This window comes from Camponotus floridanus, unplaced genomic scaffold (genome assembly GCF_003227725.1).
Source record: "Camponotus floridanus strain SB8 unplaced genomic scaffold, Cflo_v7.5 scaffold24, whole genome shotgun sequence".
In the NCBI taxonomy this organism is placed as follows: Eukaryota; Metazoa; Arthropoda; class Insecta; order Hymenoptera; family Formicidae; genus Camponotus; species Camponotus floridanus.
This window is the reverse complement of record NW_020229370.1, coordinates 71,425-92,453: the sequence shown is the minus strand read 5'-3', so window position 1 is coordinate 92,453 and position 21,029 is coordinate 71,425. Positions and strand designations below refer to the sequence as shown.

The 21,029-nt window shown below is 32.4% G+C and overlaps 1 protein-coding gene across 2 annotated transcripts in view; it reads left to right on the top strand.

Annotated features, from left to right (window-relative positions):
- The window catches only part of LOC105251046, a 134,619-nt gene that overhangs the window by 79,790 nt on the left and 33,800 nt on the right, over nt 1-21,029 (top strand). For both annotated transcript variants that reach the window (XM_011257553.3, XM_025409090.1), the window contains exon 4: nt 19,280-19,444. In XM_011257553.3, coding sequence (XP_011255855.1) covers nt 19,280-19,444 — 165 coding nt within the window. The remainder of the gene's footprint in view (nt 1-19,279; nt 19,445-21,029) is intronic.

Below are 21,029 nucleotides of genomic sequence, written 5' to 3'. Positions count from 1 at the left end.
TGTAAACTAATTTAAGCATGTGCTGGAACGCAATGCTGAATATATAAATCATGGTTTTGAAGTTTCATAACAGAGATGTCAATGACGTAGATCACGCAGAATCAGAGGCCTAAACGCGTTATCGGGCAAACACCTGTTCCCTAGATATATAGCATGATATATAGCTGAATCGTGTGCATAATGCATTTGGATTCTGAACGAAGGTGACATGATTCTTGAATTATTCTCTCAAACAAAAGTTATGGGGAGAAGAAACAAGTAAATATAGATACGTGAGACACAGAAAATATTTTTCTTTCATAAACATAATTATAATATATTATTTAATCATTGTTTCACCGAAATTTTATGATATGATTATTAAATGTGTTTTTCTGTGCATACCGTTGCTGTCATACATAGGGTTATATCATATTTTTATAAAGTTTATAATAAAATTTTAAACTTACGTTTTAAACCGTTCATAAATTGTGACATAATTCGGAACAAAATTCTATATACCGTGTTTTCTGATGTGACTCTATATATGTTTGTATTTTAATTCTTCAAATCTTTTCTGCATTTAATGCAATATATAATTTCTAAAAAAAAATAGCATTATAAATGTCATCGTAAGGAAAATAGGTCTTAATCATTACGTCGCGATAAAAGACTCGTTGATACGTAGCATAAGTAGAAAAATTTCATTTTTATCGCATGTATCTTCACACAGCTGAACGTGCTTTTTACAAAATTATTACAAACTTGCTGTTAGAGTTTCTATATGCAACAGCGACCTACTTTATATAGCTATAACTTCAAGCGCTCAGAATTAACCTGACAAAACAATATTGTAAATTATATGCTACCATATTGCATAACATTTTTTTCCGTTAGTATATACTCGCTGGAAAAATATACTACTTGCTATTTAAACGAAGCATGTGTGTACCAGATAGCAGGTGGTTCGGTCTCGGCCTTTATTGTTGCGATAAGAAAGAAAGATCGCGCTTTAAAAGTTTCGTTGCTCTACTCACCCCCGAGCTTCCTAAGGAACTAAATGCAACTTCGCGGATTTCGGAATTATATACAGCGCATAATTTAATACGGATCCGTGTTTACGTACACTAATGAGAAGCGAACATAATAAATTACACTGGATTATTGCCAGCGGAGTTTGTTTACTGAATGGTATCTATGATACATGTCTCGCAGATAGGAACAATATTAGCAGAAATAGAAGTCTATCATAATTTCAATGAGAATATAAATAATTGTTAAATGTATCTAGAGTTATATTGATAAATATTTTAAATATCTTAGCTTTGTTAATTTTTTTTATTTTCAACATACAGAAAAGATTCTACATTAAAGTCAAGCATCATTTTTTATTATGTGGGAAGAATAGTTATGTTTCTCTCTCTTTATCTCTCACGACAATGCTCCGTTTATCTTCCAGTCGTTCTACAGCCAGACATCATAAGGTGCTCTGTCATCCTAGTAACGCGAGCCGATAATGCAGCTATGTTATATATACAGCACAGTTAACGTATTGACTTATAACACTGGTGTGAAAAGAAGTATAATACCTTGTGAGGCTCTTGATGTACTGTGATGATTTCGTAATGGCAACAATAATGTTTCCGCAAATGTGTGCGGTATGTGTCCTACTGTTTAATCGATGTTAATTACAGAATTTGGAGCATTATCTCGAAATAAAGACAGTATAAAGGTAACAATATTCCAGCAAGGGATAAAAGGAGACGACGTATTTTTTTATTGCTGCAAATTTGTTGCTAGTGTTCAAAGTGCAACGAACGCCGCGATTTAAAATGTGACAGCCCGCCTCTCGAAAAAGATAGAAAGGGCAACACAATGTGTCGATCGAGAGTTACAACGTTACGGCATGGAAAAAGCGAAACACGTTGAGGTATTTTCTGCGTTCGTTTCATTCCACGGTGGAAAATTTTCAAATCACTGACCTTTTGTCGAGCCGCTGGTGTGCCATGTTACGCATATTCTGCATGATTGCGTGATATAAAAGGGCGAAAAGACGATTTGCGCACGCGATATTTACGGTTTTGCCGCGCCGCTTCTAAACGAATATTGATTCGATTCCGCGTTGGAGTGTGAGGAATTAAGCTAATCGATGCAAAACTACATTTCGTTTGTCGCTATCCCGATAGATAAAAACGCGCGCGCGCAGCGAACAAGTGGAAAAAGTACATCCCAGTCAGACGCAAAAAGTAGTTGACTCTTGAAAGTGAAATGTCTGTTTTTAATAAACACAGGGGACAATCTATTGAATATAATCATCGTTACATGATTATTATAATCAATAGATTAAGAATAAAATATTCTATCATGAATATAATTTTGAGAAATAGAAAATAAAGAAAATAAAAAATAAAGAAAAATAGAAAATAAAGAAAAATTCTTTAAAGAATTTGATTATTATTTATATAAGTAACAATTTTACAGATCTTTATAATATATGTATTATGTAAAGATTATGTTACGAAGAATAATTTTCTATAATTAAACACGCACACACTTGTTTAATTGCACATAGGAATGTGTCAATTTAGCTTGATGCTTCCACTATAGCACACGCATAGTGATTTGCAATATAAAACGCTTTAGAAATTTGAAGTTTCGTGTAAAATTAATTTATAGGGACGTTTTAGCGAAACAATTATTTCAATACTGACGCGCACACACGATGGCTCGATCGATACAGCACAGAATTAATTTCCTGATGGTTTCGCTTTACGTGATTACATGATCAATCTATTGTGAAACATTCGTTGGCTTTGATCCGCCGAAAATCAGTGTAGGGATATTCGCCTAGATCTAAAATTACACCGCACGCGCGTGGTCTTATCGCGGATCAAATTGATTTTCGGCCTTCCATAAACGCAGATGTGTGTGTGTACGCTCAGAACGCCAGTGCTGAAGCTAATGAAAAGCATGATATAACCGGTGCTGTTAATTAAATTCGTGGAATAATATGCACGCCTACGTTGCTTCGGCTGAATCCAGTTCAGATTTAATTGCTAATATACGTAATTGATTTACTTTTGATCCATGTGTCAAGGAGAGAACCGATCGCGATCGCGTAAGGTACTCAGCTTTCATTATCGGCATGGAGCACGTAGATTTTTGCATTAAAGCTTCGTTGATTATTTAGCGAAGCTACGCGGCGTGTTCTTTCCAAGTGACGTAAAATTAATATTCCGATCGCGCTACAACACACGGCGCGATTCCATTAGCCTTCATTAAAGAATCCATCTATCATAAAATCAGCTTCGATCTCTACGCTATATGTTCGTACAGAAAGTTACGCCACGTATAATCTTTTCTCGTTTCTTCTAAATCAGCGGATTCCTCTCGTCTGCGACGCCTGCGAGAGATTTGTATCTATCTGCGCCAAGTTAATTAAGTCGACGGAGCGAACGTTCATTAAGTATATCGCTCCGCTTGATATTTCCTCTATATTAAATTAAACACGGTCACTCTAAATATTATATTTAATTAGATTTTACAAACGCACGAGGCGCGAGAAATGGATTGCCACATTCGTCGCGATTGCTGAAATTAATATTGCGTTCTGCAGCACAGCGGATGATTAAGTCAACAATCGTACTATATTAATAACAGTCTCATATTACTGTTAAATTAATAAAGTTGATCAAGTTAATTGACTCATTAATATATAGACGTTTACATAAGCGCTTCTGAATTTCGTAGACGTAGTTTTATTCTCGCAGAGCGAAAGAAAGGTCACCGTTCGTCGGTCTATTTGTCTATCTATCTGATTCAATTTATATCGTTTATACGGCATAATCGATACGTCTGTCGATTTCGATGTTACCGCGAAGACCGACAAACCTGGCAAATCGTCGGCAGGCTGCGCCTGCAATTAATTCGACGACATTCTGGCACTGCTCCCGGGAACCGTCTCCCAAATCAGACTGTCGTGCGCCAAGCTCGTCATCATCTTTGATGAACCGCAAGCCCCGACGACGAAATCGGTCTGAAATCGCTCGGCATTCGATCTAACCACAAACTGGATTAATCTTCGCCCCATTGCCATGCGTTTCGCGAACTCACTGTGATCCTATGTGAGAGTGCCGGAGACGTTCAGACGTCATCGGAAGTCCTCGACGAAGCCTCATTGAGCGTCGGCATGTACGCACCGAACTGACGAGGAGCTCTGCTCAATTTAATAGGTCCCGCGAACAATGGCGCTTGACAAGAAGACCCGGCACGAATTATCAAAGCGAATGACAATTCAAGATACAGTAAATCGTGAATTCCAGATTCGGAGTTGAGTGAATTGAGTCGAATTCATGATATTGATTTCCACACAATCGAGTCATGCATTCGGAAAATATATACACGCGATTAAATTTATATACAAGATATAAAAATATGCAAAGTAAAAATGATTAAGATCTAACATGATTTATTATTTTAAATATTTGGAGCGAAAGCTTGGTTGGACGTGGTTAAAATCGTCTCTTTCGTATCGCTCGATACTTTCGGAAAGTAGTCGTATATCCTCGGCCTTTGTCGAGTACTCTTTGGAACGCGCGCACGGGAATCGGTTAAAGAAGTTATATAGAGAACACATCGATCCCTGGTCCTCTTCTCAGATGCTGTGCGGCATCGAATTCCGAGCTTATCCCGAAATACGACATACGTTTCTATTATACGCGAGCGGCCATAAATCTGGCGCACTATAAAATATGCGTCGAACGTAGACAAGGGCCGGTAAAAGTACTCGGGAATAATGGAGAAACATAGTCGATTATATCGTATTCGTACTCAATATTCGGTGAGAGTAAATCTTTGTTTGGTCGACTTTACACGTCGGAAAATATCGCGGAATAATGATCTTATACGTCACATATACTAATGAATAAAATGTTTCGCAATCACTGATTTATTTATCACATTTTTACAAAATCTCTTTATAATAGTTTAAATAAAAATATCCAATTTTTAAAAATATTTAAAAATATTTAAAAATATTTAAACACGTAGTACGTGAATATTTGTGTTGGAAAAGATATTTATACAAAAAGGACGAGAAAAGAAATATATTTTATCGAATTAAATGAGGAACGTCAAGAGTCTTTAACATTTATATGATTTTTATAATTCTCTTAAATTGATTGTCAAATTGTAAGTTACAAAGAGAATAAAAAAAAGAATCAAAATTCGGCAGTTTAATTCGGTGTCAACAACAATTAGTTACCGTCGAGGGTTCGTGTTTGAGAAGCTTAATAAGTTGAGCGAGGAGGAGTGAGAAAGACAGTACGCCTAAAGCTTTAAAGCTCGGACTATGCTGACAGAACAATTTCCTCATCAGCCGGATCTGTCCGTCTCTGTGCTCAATGTCAAAAATGAAAGTAACTACATGAATGGCTAGTGATAATTTAATATTCGAGTTGTGTGAATTTTTGAACCCTTATTTGAATCATAATTACTATCTTATATCTATTTATATCATAATTATATATTTTATTTATTTATATAATATTCTGTTTAAACATCAATTTCTTTCTCTCTCTCTCAAAATTTTAAGGAATATTTTTAAACAAATTCCACATAAATAAAAATTAAGATATACACGACGATTGAAGCTGCGCGGATCGTTGAATCTTCAAGTGAAAGCTAAACTTAGCCATGTAAAAACTAAACTTAGCCATGTAAAAATTAACGCGTTGTACTTTCTTTTCCTTGAAGTAGCGAATAAGACAACGAACTGAGAAAAAGGAATTTGTTTCGTCTTTCGTTAAATCGGATTGAGTATCGCAACTTGTTGGCGGATACTTCGATTTTGCTGCATCGGTGGACATTTCGAATTTTCGCTTTCTTCTTATTTGAGTCTAAGGTTAAGAAGAGACTAGTTTGTTCACGGACGGTACTTCCATTCCATGGACCTAGCTGGAAAATGCAATAACCGCTTTGCTCGAGCTGCGAAATGGCACCTCCGCAGTGCCTTCTATTTTATCCTGCATCAGTGAAAATGAGATCCGCGCAATCTTCGATCCAACTTATTATCTATGTTAGGTCTTTCTTTTTTTTGCCTCTTCTAAAAATGGCAAATCAATTTTTATAATTTAAATCATTACGAGAAAAGAGACAATCAAAAAAATCAAAAAATGTAAAAAGAAATAAAAAATTTAATCAATATCAGAAAGCATAATAATACCTGTTTAACTAGTTGCATCCTTGCTATAATTTCTTTATTGCGTTATATTTAAAAGAGTTTGTATAGCATATTTATAAAAATATATTTTAAAAACATAATTTAAAAATTACCATGAAGAGCTACCGAGAAATATCTTTTGTGATTTACTGCTTTTGACATACAATTTGGATTTAGTTGGAAGAAAGGATTAATCCTAACACTAGCTTCGATCTATGTAAGTGTTAGAACTTGATTTCTCAGTTGTACCAAAGTCACGAACAATCTTGTTGGGAAATTAATTCAGGAAATTAATTCAATTATCCGTTAATTGCCAAAAGCATCAGATACTCAGCGCGGCAGACATTGTAAGCGATCAATTCCTGAACTATTACTTTCTCAGTGGCACCTGTCAAAGCAAAGTTTGCCGAAAGATGCTTAACAAAGGATTCTTTCTGTGAATGATACAAGTAAGTAAGTAATAAACGAATCAACAGAAAAGAGACTTAAAAAAAGAATTGAGTTATAATGAACAAAAACTTCACAAATTCTTCATAAACATGTTATAATATTTCCAACATTTATATTTTACACGAGTAGTATTTTAATTATACAAAACAATTTGTAATCGGTTTGATAATTAAATACAGTTCTTGTTTCTGTTATTTTGTCCGACTTTGTTTGAAATTATAGAGAGAGAGTATTTGCGAATCCTATTAAAACAAATTATATACATATTATATATGAAAACATGAAATTCATTGGATATTATCAAAATACAATATATTATAAAGAATTAAAGGGTATTACTTGGAGATGGACTTCATTTCACATTGGTTTTGCTTTTTTTCTACTCTGCTCAATCGTTAGAGCTCTGATAATTTTCTTGGAAAAAAGAGAATATATTTCTATGCGATTCTTGATAATTATCATGGATGGTAGATGTGATTTTATTATTCTCTTTGATTCTCTGATATCTCTGAGTATTCTCTATATTATGTGTCCTCTTCCTCTCATAGAAAGTGTCCTCGATTCAATCTTTTTTTAGGAATATTTTTATGAATTTAAATAGAACATTATCCGAAAGCTATTATTTGTAGGAAATTAAGGTATAATTATTTTCAACTTATAATAACGCAGAAATGAGACGCATTTCGACGATATTAAGTCAATTATTTATAGATGCAAATATTATTAGAAATAGAATTATTAGAAATAAATTTAATGAATGAAAATCTAATATCCAATAATCTACTTTCAGAATTAAAGAAACAGGGACTCACGACTATGTTTGCATATTAAATTGCACGATGCCAATTACTGTTTTGACCTTTTTATTTAGTCGAAAACTGGTTGAAATTTGTATCGAGGTAAATCGAAATTGTTTCCCTTTGACGCTTTCCGCACTGGTAGGGTTACACGCAATTTTATTACGTTGCTGCATGTCTCGTATCTTTCTGTGCAATTTGGTTTCCTCTGTTCCCTCGTTCGTTTTAACGTATGAATTCGTTCCAAACTCGTTGGTCGGCGCAATGGCATTTCGCACTACGTATTTCACATAGAAGAAAATACGAACGATGAATTTCAATCGACTTTTCCACCAATTGCTCTGTTATATGACTTATAATTTTTCTTTGTGATGTCATAGTATTATATAACTTTAATCTAAATATTTAAAAAATATTTATTTAAAGAATTATATTAACTTGAAAAAAATATAAGTAAAATAAGAAGAAATATTCCAGTAATCTTAAGTAAAATAAATTTTAATTATAAAAGAAATATAAAGATTCCTTTTATTTTGTATAAAATAAATTATGATTCATAATTGCCTTTCCATCTCAATATTTTAATTGTATAAAATAAGATTAATTATGCAATGTTGTAAGAATCTATTTCAAACAAACTCTGCTGTGCTTTCGCATTATTTTGCCGCAAAGGAATAGTTTGTTTCACCTTCCAACGCGCTAGCAAACAACTAACGATAAAACTTTGCAATCTTTGAGAGGGAGCTACATTTCAAATCCATGGCTGTACTCTTTGTGACAACACCTCAAAGCGCTGCGGTAACAACGACCGCGATTCTCTAGATGGAAACGAAAATGGATTTAGTTAATTCGATTGACGGTCCATCCGGAACCGCTGGCTTGCGTGTTTTAACGGTCGTTGAAAATTTGCAACTACTCGCGAGGAAAACCGCGAAAACACAGAAACGCGGAACTAGACTCCCCACAACTTACCTTAAGCATGGTCTATTCTATTTCAAAGAATGCATTGTACCTGAGCATATTAAATGTACATCACGTTTAAGAGACTGAGTGCACATTATTTTGAAAGCGAACAATGCTTTGTAAAATTTAACACACACATCCGGTAATTAAAAAATCATTTTTTTATTTTCCTATCCTCATTTCGGCTTTAAGCTTCCTACATTTAATTGAAATAAAATTATGGAAATTTTCACATCTCATTTCGAGAGAATTAGCAGATTATTATTTAAATTTTTTCAATTATATTTTTGTTATAAAAATTTATAGAGACCTTGATGTAAAATTAATATTTTACGTACAACAATGTAATATCACTGATTTCTCAATTTAACTTTTTATTTAATTTTCAAAAAATTGAGTCAATTTAAATTAATTTAGTTTTTAAAAATTATTATTTAATTTTTTAAACTTATTATTTTAATCGTTACTTTTAAGTAAATAAATCTCTACAGAATTTTAATCTGGATTGTAATAATCACGATATCAACTCATTAAATTTGCGGTAAAAGAAGATTAATATTACACTATCCTAAAATTTCATTTATCATATTGTTATAATTTCATTTGTGATATTTTCATTGTATTGTTGATCTGTAGTTTTTGAGAAAATTATAGTATATATCTGTCCAGAAGATATGATGTATACAGTAAGTTCTCTCGTTCGTGCAACTGAAATTCTCGTAAACGCAGCAGGAAGTTGATTCCCCGAGCCACATTCCAAAAACGTACAGTTACCCGCGAAAGATATTGAATGCCAACTATTCGCGGATGGTGCCCAGCGGCACGCAATTTCATCCGTTAGCGATAGTTTGTAGCTTGTTAATCTTGCAGAGAGAACAATGGATCCTATCTGTTATAGCACCGACCCCCGAAATGCCTGTGTTTCCGGATGCGCCTGTGCGGCTCTGATGTATCCCGTCGTATCCAACGTGTATCCGAGTTTATATTCGATGGACGTTCGTCGCCCACGCGTTTCCACGGTATGTGCCAGATGCTGGATGGATTTCACACGGTTTAATATACTAAATTTCGGTCGGGCTCCCGCGAATTATTCCTGGAATTCGGTCGTTACATCGAAACGTTTGCGCGTTTGGTGTTTTACATGACGCATCGCGGCTTTCTAGTTTGTCGTCGAACGATGGCACTAATGACTCCGGCACTAGTTAGACCGACACTTTGACGTGCGACAAATTTGTCGAACGTGCTAATCACCCATCGGATGGCAGAATTTCCCTGAAATTTCTTTAGCAAGAGTTCTCTATATTCTATTTAGTTAAGTCTAGTCTTTTAAATTAATACATTTTCTCATCTTTATTTCTCATTTCTAAAATACTATTCTTTAAAAATAAAACTCGATTAAAGATAATCCGGATTAAATCAAACAACTCGAAACGTTTGCCTTATTCCAAAAACTTTTAATTAAAGCAAGTTCAGAAAGAGTGAAAAGAGAGATCATATAAATACATTTTTTATATTTTAGCAAAATTATAATAAGCTTTATACTTTTGCTTTGAAACTTTTATGATTTGAATAGCACGTTGATAATAATATCTAAAATATGTTCTCTCTATATGGATTATATATATAAAATAAAGTTTTCTCTCTGAATTTATCTCTGCAATTATGTGCGTTCAAAAATTATGCATGTTTTCAGTATTAATTATAAAATAATTCGACTCCTTTCTGCACATGAATTTATCGCTTTACGCAATAAATTCACATGGCAGGTTCGTTTTTGCCAGCCACTTTAATTTACACGCAACATAAATAGCTGAAACGAGTGAACAAATCTTGTACACGATTATTACCTGCCGTTTCGTCGAATTTCGCTGCGAAATTATTCACGACAATCTACCGCCACCACCACCGACTACGATCAGCATCGAATTAGAACGATTCTGTTCGGCGGCAGATTTAGGATCGCTCGGCCGACAGTAATTACGCGTCGAAATCGAACAGCGCGTTTCGTACACGCCAAAGCTATTTTCGATGTATAACGCGATAGAAAATGATTGTCTAATTGGCACCATGATACCCGGCGTCGATCTGACACGATATACCCAGAGTAATCGATAACGAACGATATGTGTCCGCTTGATATTCATGATCCAGATACACGCAATTTGCATTGTCCATCTGAATCAATTAATTATGCGCTCACTGAGTTCGTAATGTTCCAATATTTTCATGTATGCAAACTTGATTGAATAAAAACAACTTGCCGTGTCGTGTTTCAGAATAAAGCTCTAGTATAAATTATATACGCACATACAAATTCTCTTTTATTTCTACGACGATTTTTTTATGTATATTTAAAGCAAATAAAAAATATTTATGTACGTCCTTTACTCAAATATTTCATAAAAATTTTCATAAAAATATACACAATTTACATACTTTTAATTATAAGCATTAAAGTGAAGTCATTACCGCGCAAAGTTACTTTGATCGTAAATCCCCATTAAGAAGCCATCGCCTTTAAAATCTACGCTTGAAATTGGATTCGACGTTTCTCCGAGTTCTATCGCGCAATTTCTGCGACTAGCGATCTTCGTGCGTTTCACGACATATTTCCGGATGGTCGCTTCCGTTTTTCTTGGTAAAATTCCTCTCGAGAAATCATAATCGAGAAATTTAGAGATCGAACGAGGTCGATCTGCATATAGAAATTATGTTCTTATATAATTCGTCTACTGTAGGAAGGTTCTTCTCTTTATTCAGCTCTAGAAATGTGAAAGCCTTTTTAATGAAAGCATTAATTTACTTCTCAATTATAATAAGCATATTTTTATTAATAAATTGATTTGAAACTATTTTATAAAGTGGATTCATTAAAGTTTTAATTATATGAAAATGCGTGTAAAGATATAAAAAAATTTTATTATTATTATGAAATATTTATTATATAACAATTTTATTTGTATATAATCCTTTCGATTTTATACAAAGAACTAAGATTTCAATTTGATATGAATTTTAGTACACGAAATATCTTATATGAGCGCGAACCTTTCACGAAATAAGACGAGACCCTAAAACCATCCTTCATCTACACCGCGTATCACTTTGTACCTTCAGGCGAGTAAGAAACTCTTATTATTCCCTTTCGTCCTTCACGCTCGTACACGACGTTGATTCGTTTGAAGGAAGATGCGTTATTCAAATGAAATGTGTCTTCTCATAGTCTAGCTGTTCCAAGTCTAGCGTAGTCGGAATTTTTTCCAGCAAATTATTCGAGAAATTTTCGAAAAGTCGTGCTCTTTTCCGAAGAAATCAAAATATATATACGTAAACGGAGTTTATGCAACTACTTTCTTTTAATTTTAAAATCAGGAAATTGCCAGATTTTATGATATGCAAATTTTAGAGCAAATTACAACATTGAGTTAAAGAAGAAATATTATTATTTTACCTTCATGTCAATGTTCATCTTTCAAAGGTTTAAATCTTTCCTACATTTATTGTATAAATCCTACATTTATATAAATCTTTCCTACATTTTTATAAATCTAGCTAAAATGTCTGAAAATTGATGTATTAATTTATATTTTATTAAAATTTATAATAATTCAAATTGAATTGATTGATACGATTTTTCAAAGAAATAATATAAAAATCTATCGCGTGTTAATGTATTTTTATGAGATATAATGTGCATTAAATTAAGTATGAGTCATATATTCAACAAGAGTAAAAAGCAATTTATTTCGCATAGTTTTGTGACAATTTCATCGTAATTTGAATTGCACAGTCGACAATTCAGTAATTAACAATCTTCTTTAGAGCATACCAACCATTGTAATAATTCCTAGCTTCGGTATCTCATTTGCAAACATCTATGCCGTTACTCGAAAGCCCATTTCGGGAAATACGAATAATTAAGCTTCATTCTGCTCTATTTGTCTGTATAGGTATAATTCCAATGTATTTATATGTATAAGAAAATAATCGTATCTGTTTACTATGCATCGCCAATTATGTATGATCTTATCTACGATATAGACACATCTCAATACTAAAATTTCGTTACATATCCCAGAACGAAAGAGAGAAATTTAATAAAATCGATATATTATTCTGTTCTTGTAAAAGAAAAACGAGAGTGAAAAATAATACTAATTGTTTTTATTACAATCCTATAAATGGAAAAAATTTAATTTTATGATATAAAAATATTCTTCTAAAGGAGCATTTGCTTTCAAAAAGCGAGAAAGCTGAGATATTTCTTTTACATGAAACAATCGTTTATACTTTATAGAGAGAAAAGTTTCAAAATTATTAAAATTACAGAGATTAGAGAATGCTATAATCCTTTTATTCTCATATTTGCATTTATGTCACGTTCTAAAATTTAATTTTATTCAATGCAGTTGATCACAGAAAGTCAATTATAATTATAATTACGTAGAGTGTTATCTACCATTATGTTTTTCCTCGTGCAATTTTCTATAAAATTTCGTGCAATCTCAAATCTCGATTTTCTTATACATATATCTCGATTTAGCAAAGTTTTCATCGAAATCCGCTCCCCCTTATTGCCGAGTAGAAACAACATTTCAAGGACAATTTTATACTTTGCATTCGATAGTAATCCTCGAAAGACGAAAATGGAAATGAATAAGAGTTAGAAAAGGAGGGAGATACAAGAGACAGAATAGAGAGAGAAAGAAGAGATAAGTAGAGGAGGCTGAGCGACAAAAACCCACGAACATTTTTCGCCGTTGCTTGGTGAAGAAAATAGGGGAGCGAACGAAAACAAGAGAGGGAAACCACAGGTTGTATCTTTTATGCGAACCATTCGTGGCATTCTTTTTCACGAAAACGATGACAAAAGATTAGACATGGGGGAGGCAGAATGTCTCTCTGACGAAGAGAGACATTGTGAAAAATGATATAGCTGGGACATTAAAGGATGTTATAAAAAAATAGCGAAAGAAAGTTTAAATTGGAATACACAATGTATTATAGTGCTGATTGTACTGAAATGGACTAAACTGTATTTTTTAGCGAAATATCACGTTTTTCAAGATAACTTAGCAGAATTTTGATAAATGATGAGTTACATTAAACACAGTATAAAAAATGCAATGCAAAAAATTTCTATTTCTTGAATACATTAAAATATATTTGTATATTATATATAAATATATTTTATGCATATATATATATTCAAAGGCACATAGTATAAATCATTTAAATTTAGCTGAAATATTTGAATAATGCAATTATTCGAATAAATTGAGATAATCTTGAAATTTATGGTGAATTTTCTAGTACATTAAAATTATAGTATAGCAATATGAGATTAATGGTGTTTCTCAGCGGCATCATTTTCGACATGTATTTTCGAAGCGTGTGAATCGCGATCGCGGTTTATATTACTCCCAGTAACAGAGAACATTAAGACGGTTAATTCCCATATAATTTGAACGTCATTTGAATTTGAAAGCCGGCGATCATAATGGAGAAGCTTCAATTCAAGAGATACGGATGGTGGTTTTAGCTTAAAGTTTCGACGACTGCCAACATGTACTAGCTCACGCAAAACGTGACATTCGACACGAATATACGTATATACGGGTACATACGACGATATTATATTCGACATCGACAGAGGAGAACTTTGATGAAGTTCGGCCTGCAGTTGTACCTGGAGAAAGTTTCCAAAAAGCCATTGTGTAGTCAGTGAGTAGGTTATGCGCCGTAGCAGTTAATGATTTTGCTTGATGATAATCAAAATTTTACCGTATAATTGAACATAAAGCTCGCGATGCAATCTTATTATATGTATTGTGGATTTATCGCTTCTAATCTATCTTTCAATTAGAGAATGGTAATAGTATAGCATTAAACGCGAATTAGAATTGAGCTGCCCGCAATGAAATTTGCAGTAAATTTGCGGTAATTTGATGAGTTTAACACGTAATCCTAATCTAACACTAATCGTTTGCTTATTTCGATATTTATGTTTTAAAGTGCTCGCTTTTTTATTTCGAGTTTTCTTTATATAAGTGTTAAAAATGTAGATATAATATTAACATACAGTTTCCAATATTTTAAAAACAATTGTACGTAAATGCTGTTCGAAATATTTGTTTATTGAATCAAAAAATATTATAATTTATTCAAAGTCATAGACTTGGCTTATTCAAAAAGGATGAAGAAAAAATCCAATAAAAATAAAAATATATAAATTCAACATCGATAGAATGTAAAGACAGAAATCAAATATTTAATCCAATCTATCTATCTCCGTATTAAATCGCAGTTAATCCACCATCTGTATTTTAAAATAGATACAAATATAATTTATGGTATTACACAGATATGTGAAAATAAGAAAGATTATTATTATTAAGATTATTAATTTTTATAAAATACGTATAAATTTCGAAAAAAATTACGCAGAGTTTTCTTTTGATTCATTGATCTCGATATTTTATTCAATCTCGTTCACTTTCTTCGAATTGCGACATTAAAATGTATTAAGAGATGTTTTAAGAGATGTTTTTTGTTATGAATAAGGCATAAGCCGATAAAGGAAATCAACTTACTGGATACTATTCTTAACTAAAATAAACATTTAACAGAAGACTATAAGAAAGTAGACTTGAAACGAATTCTTTTGAATAGAAAAAAGAGATATAATCTATATAGTTTAAATATATACACACATACACACATTTAATGCACGTATAAAAATGGTGTGAGTAGATTAATATATATATGTGTCATATTGTATCATATAAAAATAGAATTATATAAAAATATGAATTTAGAAGTATTTTATAATTAGTAAATCTCTTGCTTTTTCAATAATATATAATAATATATTCATAGAAGAGAGTTCGGTTTCTAATATCAAACCAATTTCTAATATCAAACTCTTTAACTCGGATTCTACGGATTTTTTATTCCAAGATATTTTTCAAGACGATGATGTATTAATGTAAGAACGGAAGAATTATTTAATTCGAGGATCTTTGTTGCATTTAATTTCGTATGCTATCATCGAGTGCCATTCAAAAGAGCGACTAACTGCTTTTGAAAGTTCTCGATTTTCATTCCCTCGTTCGTTACCATCGTTTGCATCACTAAAATAGCTCCGATAGTAACCCGCTGTTTATGCAAATTATACGACCGTATATTTTTTCAACGAAAGGCGAAATTGACGAAATCGAATGCGCACAGTGTTACGGTTGCATTCGCAAATCGAATAAATTCAATCATGAATTTCGCTTCACTCGTTGTCCATAATTAAAAACTGTTCTAAACAGATAAAAAAAATATATATATCAATCTTATTTTTTTATATTTAACTGGTAATTATTAAAAAAATTAGTCGCATTTTCTGTGTTTCTATAAGTCAGTCAAATTAATTAAACTGTTCAATCTTAGGTAAAATCGTAGATAGTTAATTAATTCGTATGTAGCCAATTGAGCTATTTCAGTAAACATTATCGAACATACGTGCATTACATTAATTAAATAGATCACAAACAGACACAAAGTAAATGTTGGATATCAAATTAAATTTTTTGCCATTACGTTTTACGCATTAAATATTATTTGACTATATTTAGAAAGATATCATTATATGATTGATTTGTTATTTTAGAAATATAGGGAATGTTAGCTTTTTTAATGCTTCCACAAAATTACCAAAAATTATAAAGTTATCAAAGATTACTAATTAAATGTAAAAAAATAAAATTACCTATTGATTAACCATCAGTAAATTATTTTCATTTGCTTAAATTATTCTCTATTTATGTACTTGTCCGTATAAAAAAATCTGTTCATTTCTCCTTCTCTCTCTCTCTTCAAAATTACACAAAACACATATATGTATATATATATATATATATATATATATATATATATAGTATAGATTTAGTATAAAGTTACGTTTAGATATAGTGTAAACAATAACAATATATAACTCGAAATTTAATCTAACATATTGCTCAATAATACAAAAGTTTTCACTGTTGAATATGTTTGAGTTATCTGCGCATATATATGAGATTCCATTATGAGATTGATTCTGTTTAAACTCTGACGAGATATTTATAGGAATTTGACGGAAATTTGGGAAATTCAGAGCGAAAAGGATGGCACGTAGGATGCCTCGTGGATCCGCTCGCGGAATTGAGAGCTGAAAGGATAAAAGAGCCAAAATCCGCGAAGGCGAGGGCTGACGCAGCGCAAGCTCGAATTTCGCATTAAACGCCCGAATATTCAACGCAATGTCTCGGAGATATCTTGAAGATTTCGCGTCTCTGATCATCCATATAACGCTTGACGTACGTAAAGTGACATATGTGATATAAACTCGCGAAACTTGGAAAGCAATAATCTTGAGTTAGCGTTGACAGTTCCAATAGTCGAGACATTATTAAAAATGTTTATTGTGTTTCTAGTCATATAAGTATTCAAATTGAATTTATCCTGAAGATTATGCAGAAATATATTGCAATGGCAGCACGAAGAATTGTATTTTTATAGATTTTATATCGGTTCTATAAAAATACAATTCTTCTCGGTTTATAGAACCGGTTATAAAAATACAATTCTTCGTGCAGTTTTATATTTGTCTTATCTTTAAAACATTTAAATACATAGAGAGTAAATTAGATAATAAAAGAAAAGTAAATATTTAATTAAAATATTTGAAAAAATTATGAGAATCTTTAAAAAACCTTCAAGTACGGAGTATAAAAAAGAAACTGTTATTAGAAATGGAAAAAGCTAATAGAGAGAGAATATTAAACTTTTATAGGATAAGCTGTATCATATTATGCATATTCCGTGTAACGAACCGTGTGCAATAAAATCTATCTAGGATTCACGCAGCCTCGTCTCGCGGATGTCTCTCGTGATTTTAATGCAAAGACGACTTAAAGCACTTGGAGTCAAGGTAGGCGACGGGTCGTCCCTTTACTGGACGACATTCGCGAAACTTTCCCACTTTTTTCCAGAAACGGCTCTGCATATTTTCCGACATTTAAACTTATCCAGCCTAGCTCTCGAGCGATGAAACGAGGAGAAGGCGAGAATGTACATCGCATAGCGCCGCAACGAATAACTTTCTTTTTTCCCCGCTCATCCGTCCGATTCCCTTTCGTCTTAGCCTTCGTAATTCCATGAATACTAAAGCGTCTCTTTCATACTTTGTACTTGTGTTTTCCCTTTGTGACGGCGGGATTCAGACTATGACTACGCATCATATTCCAATAGAACTAGAAAGAAAAATGCACGTCTCTTCATCTGCTCGAAAAAATGTGATAACGTTATTATACGGATTTTGAGGTAGAAGATATGATGAAGATAATATGCATTGTCTAGTAAAAGAATCTTCTATAATAAAGATTTACTTCAGTTGATATTAAATTATAATACGTAGATTTTACATTCTTTGAGATCACTTTATAATAAAATAATTTTATATTAAAATAAATTCTATAATAATGATTATAATAAAAAATTATGAATATTATTCTCTCTTAAATATATGAAAAATTTTTTGAATTTTTGATATTTTAAATTTAGTTATTATAATATTGTGAACGATTTTTATTTAAAGGAACATTTTTCGTTTTTTTCTCATTATGAGACATTTATAGAAATAAATGAAAAAATTGCAATAAAATAAAAAATTGCAAAGTTGCACTCTTATAACATCGTAATTAGCGAAATCGAGCAGTGTGTTCGATCTGACCTCAGTGTAAAGGAAAAAACAAAGACGATAGAGGTTACATTGGGGAGTCGAGAATAGCAAAAGTTTTGTCTCAATTGAGTGAACGACGTCGACGCTTTCAGGCGACGCCGGAAATCGAGAGAACGTGGCCCGATAGCCTTCGTGTTCCTGTTCGATTTAACTTCAAGGACTAAGTTGCGCGTTCACGTTGTTACGAAACTTTATCGCCGCAACAATAATATTTTTACGTTAGTAGTAGTAACTTTGTTAATCCCAGAACCATACGTGACGCTCGAATTTGATGATACGAGTTGAATTAAGCTCAATAAATAAGGTGCAAGATCATCTCTTTCTATTATCCATCTTCTCACAAATGATTTCGTAATATTAATAAAATCAAATTTCTTCTTCTTCTCATCTTAAAGAAAATTGTATCGAAACAATGAGATATCCATCAAGTTATATAAATTATAAGTATAATATAATGTAATAGTTTTTTAATTATTATAGTTAATATTCAGTTTTTCATATAAAAATACTTATTGAAATGGAAAAAGAGCTTTGTTGTTGAAGTCGATTAATCATTTTATAGAAGATGTTTCACTCTCCCTTCTACACAGCAGAATAAAAATGCGAATATATTATTATATTTGCATGTCAAAAAGCTCAGTTCCCCTGAATCTTTGTGTAAATATGCTTTCATGCTACTGACTTTTGATCCTCCGATTCACTTGCTATTTACTCATAAAATTCAAATACCATTATGTACTTATGGTAAGCAAATATTTTCGTAAAAAAAATTTATTCAATCAAAAATACCTGATGGTTCATATTGCAAAATAAATCAATTATTAATATCATCCTATTGTAAAAAAAAGAGAGAGGAACTTAAATATAAATTATCTATAAAATATATAATAATTATAATAAGTAAAAATCATATGTCATATTTGTAAATAATTTCTACGTAAAAAAATAGAAATGCTACTTGGGGATGATTGCAACAGTGACAACATCATTACTCGTCCAATTAGCATGAAAGATATGCAAAAATGAAAAAATATGCAATGTTGTTAAAGTCGCGTATGCAAAGGCTTTCCACTGAACTTCGTAACTTTTATGATGTTTCAGACATGCATTGGCTCGTTTGCACCTGCATCCTCACGGCGACCACGGTGTTTTCCTGCCGGCAGAGCGAGTTTCAGTGCGCCAACGGGCACTGCGTCGCCCTCAACAAAGTCTGCAACGTTGTCGACGACTGCGGAGATGGAAGCGACGAGACGCGTCCATGCTCGCGTGAGTGAAACTTTCGCCCTTCAGTTTTGCCGTTCGCAGAAGGCCCGAAGGGGCTTTCATCGAGGCGCCGATAAATGCATATCCACTTGACGAGCTAACGCAATCGCGGATAACCGCCGGAGATCATTGAAGTCGATTGAAATGAAATCCGAGGCATTAAATCTCGATCTCTTCCGTAATCTCATTTCGAAATGTCTGTCCCTCATCGTGCCAAATGCGGACAATGATATGATGAATTCTCGAAAGAAAATTTTTACAGTTTTAGTTAAACGAAAAATAGAATTTCATAAATTCCTTAAATTGAATAAATAATTAATTAAAATTGTGATCAAACGCGCGTTCACTATTTTCATATACGTTACATATATCATACATTTATCGGTTTCTGCTCATATTAATACGCTTTATAAATAAAGCTATATTTGTATAATATAACATTTTATCCTCTTCTATACTTTAATTGAATATTTTTCACATGAATGAACAGCGAATACACTTGTGTGAAAGAGCAAACAGTCCAATCGTGAATCAAACGTCAATGTTTAACTCACAACCGAGCATTTTGGTCTCAGTTCCCATTGTCGAAGTGCTCTGACACAGTAATTGATCCATTCAGTGGTCTCTGGCAGGCAGCTTCGATAATCGCTTCGAAACGCACCTCGTTGTGATTGCTGGCAAAGGCCCGGCATGCGCAGGAATTTCTACTTCGTTAGAAAGGCCGATCTCTCTACTTTCTTCCTCCTCGTACGAATCAGTCGTTGCGATGCAGCTGCATAGCGTGTAAAGACGGAATGAAATTCCAGTAACGTTACAAAAGTGATATTGAGCGCACCTGTTTTCAAAGAAGGCTCTTTGTTGATATTACGCGATAGATTCGAGAGTGTTACATTATAAAGTTTTAAACGTTCAGTCATGTATATAATATAGATTTAAATTAAATTTTAAAGTGCGGCCAAGCTCGTGATACAATCAGATAAAGGATTATAATTGATTATCAAGCGAGAATATATTTGCAATTATGTTAACAAAATTGATTACATAGAGATTTAAAGGCATGTTTTATTGCGAAATAATTTACTTATTGTTAATCTCATATCTATACGACATAGATATATGGAAATAATTTAATTTTTTTATCGTGTGTGCCCAAAAATTTCTGTGTAAATATAATTAAAGTAAAAATAACAATACAAATAATAATAAATTGATGTGAAATAAATTTAATTTGCCATAAAGGATTCTTTATATTGAAACATCAACAAAAAAACTAAAACGTGAACAAGTTTGGCAATTTCAAATAAATTACATTTATTAAAATCAACTAAATAAGTTGTAAAATCAATAAATTTTTTTCGCGAAAAAAAATAACCTTTCTTTGTCAATTTAGTGAGAAAAGTGACAAAAAAAGTTTTAAACAACAATATCGATAAATACAAAAAAAAATCAGAAAATCATGCGAATCGTTAATAGAAATATATCGTGATGGACTGGAGATATTCAATTGCTATTGCAATGCAATGTTGTTCGATGCAATGTTGCAATCTATTGCAGTAAATTAATTGCAACAGATCGAAGGCTGCAATAT